Consider the following 2500-nt stretch of genomic DNA (forward strand, 5'->3'; position numbering starts at 1 on the left):
TCTTTCAACTTTCAGCCTGGTTATATATAAGCATGTACCTAAATATTATCAAATAAATATAATAATATCTCAAATGCATTACAGACATATTCACACATAAATAACCTATATAGAAAAAAAAAAAAAAAAAAGAGACTATAACTAGAGAAAATCAACTTTCCTAACTCACCTGCAAATGGTTATATGACGAAACCAAATGGCGAGCAACTCCTTCCACATACGGGCCATCCTCTGGGTGTTCTCTAACCCGCAAGGCCTCCCGGCGATCACCACTGCACCCACCACTACTCAGAAGGTCGTATATCCTCTCATTGTAGATCTCAATGTAACTGACTTCCACTTCAATGCGACACTGAGGAAGCTGTCCCATGTGTGCAAGTAATCCCTTTTAGTATCAAATCAGAATACATGCACCTTTATACATACACAAAGTTCTCTATAAACAAATATATATATAAAATATACATATATAACACAATAAAACAAGTTCCTTGAAACAAAAATCAAGTCCCGGAATGAGATTCCACACCTGTTCCTCAGGAGGATTTTGTGAGTGAAGGTAATCGGCACGGCTAAAGAGCTCCCTGCAGAATCGAGGAATGACTCCCAAAGCTTCTCCTGCGTCTGACTCTGGATCCTCGTGGGACTCCTCCCCAAGCATCCTTTAAATACAAAATAAAGATAGAGGGCTTGGATATCACACCATTATTCCCTAATTTGGATAAAAATCCTGGATAATTCTCTAAATTTTACAGTGTTTGAGCAAGGAATCTACATAAAAAAGACGTAAATTAAACCCAACATCTAGCAGAGAGCTCATTACATTGTAAGTAAAAGAAACATTAGTACAACAATAAAACAATGATAAATTCACCCTCCTGTAAGTGTATTAATGTCTTATCCATCAGGAATGTCATCCTACAGCAGAAAAAGGAAAGATGAAAAATAATCTTGTGAATGTGATCCAGTTCCAGCAATTATAGCATGCAACAATATCTACCTTAATATCTTGATATGGGAAACATTTCCAGAATAAAATGAAAAACCATTCATGATGCAGTCAAATAAAATATCCCTATTACAAAATAAATATATATAATAGAATAATAAGCCTGCTGATGTTATGATAATGAGATCATTAGCTATCTCACAACAACTAACCAAAAGAAGGAAAAAACCTTCAGACACAGAAACATAAAAAAAAAAAAAAAATACTTACGTATAACTCTTTCCAGAACCTGTCTGTCCATAAGCAAACAAACAGACATTGTACCCTTCATATGACTTGTCCAACAACGGCCGTGCCAGGGTGCTATAGACAGACTGCTGAGAGGCGTAAGTCGGGTGCACTTCATCACAGGATGAGAAGCAGTGGTCATAGGCAAAGGTATGGACTGACCCATTTTCGCTGGACAGCTTTACCGTATTGCCGGCCACCTCTACAACATTCTTGACATCTGACACTCTTTCCCTGTAGAGCAGCCAATGTTGGTGAGTAAATTGAGCAAGTTAAAAAGAAAAACATGCTGCAAGTGAAGACCCTCCGTGTATTCTTCAGTCTTATTAATTAAGAACTTAACTAATTCCATTTCTTCTTAATTATCTCTGAGCTTAAACAGCCAAAACTATAAAAAAAAATTACAAAAAATATACCTGCTATTCAGTGGCCGCACTCTTACACCAACAGATACTGCAGTTGATTCTGTTCCATCAAAGTTTTCCTCCACTCCTGGGCTTGTTAGCATTACTGATGATCGGCGGTTTACTATATCTGGCGTTAGAAACTCTCCTGACGAACCCTGTGACTGATGACAAATGGAATAGTATAAATCACACCCAATACTACAACATATCAGCAACATATATAAACGAAAAAAGAAAGAACAAAACATACATATCCAGAAAATGATCCAAAGCAATCCTCTATACACACATATATTTGCTACAGCATAACCATATCAGTAATGGCAATGAATCAGAAAAGCAGTTTGACACTTATGCCTACATGTTAATTTCATCAGACTATACACCAAACATCTACAATACCATAGGTGTGTGAGGTGGTTCTGACAGTAGGCTGGTGTATCTGTTAAGGCTAGCTCTAGACCTTCTCCCCGAGCCTACGGTTGGTGTGTTCGAACCTATAGAAGCTTTGGAAGACCTGGCTGATAAAGATTTAGTGGAAGTTGGGGTCTTTGATTCTGCTGAGAGCCTGCTGCCTGATATTCTGCAAGAAAGACAGACCTTGTGAGGAAAAGAAATAGAGTATGGTTGCTCTGGAATTTCCATTTTCAACTCTACATTGCTTAGAAGACAGGCTGCATGAAGAAATGGTGCACAAATATCAAATTTAAGAAGTCATATATGATTTATAACAGCTTATAACAACACAAAGTTAACCCTATATATAACAGGAAAAGAAATAGTACAAATATGAAGTCAGCAGTTCCTGACTATAGCCTCTTTTTTTTTTTGCATTGAGGGTATGTACAATCTCTTT

At 37.2% G+C, this 2500-nt stretch overlaps 1 protein-coding gene across 1 annotated transcript in view; it reads right to left on the bottom strand.

The window, feature by feature from the left end:
* The window catches only part of LOC119590148 (kinesin-like protein KIF14), a gene marked incomplete in the record, with an annotated part of 25973 nt that overhangs the window by 20545 nt on the left and 2928 nt on the right, over positions 1 to 2500 (bottom strand). Inside the window, 5 exon segments of the mRNA XM_037938934.1 lie at positions 170 to 361; positions 530 to 662; positions 1220 to 1471; positions 1654 to 1805; positions 2047 to 2227. Coding sequence (XP_037794862.1) covers positions 170 to 361; positions 530 to 662; positions 1220 to 1471; positions 1654 to 1805; positions 2047 to 2227 — 910 coding nt within the window.

The sequence above is a fragment of the Penaeus monodon genome, chromosome 26 (genome assembly GCF_015228065.2).
Source record: "Penaeus monodon isolate SGIC_2016 chromosome 26, NSTDA_Pmon_1, whole genome shotgun sequence".
Classification (NCBI taxonomy): Eukaryota; Metazoa; Arthropoda; class Malacostraca; order Decapoda; family Penaeidae; genus Penaeus; species Penaeus monodon.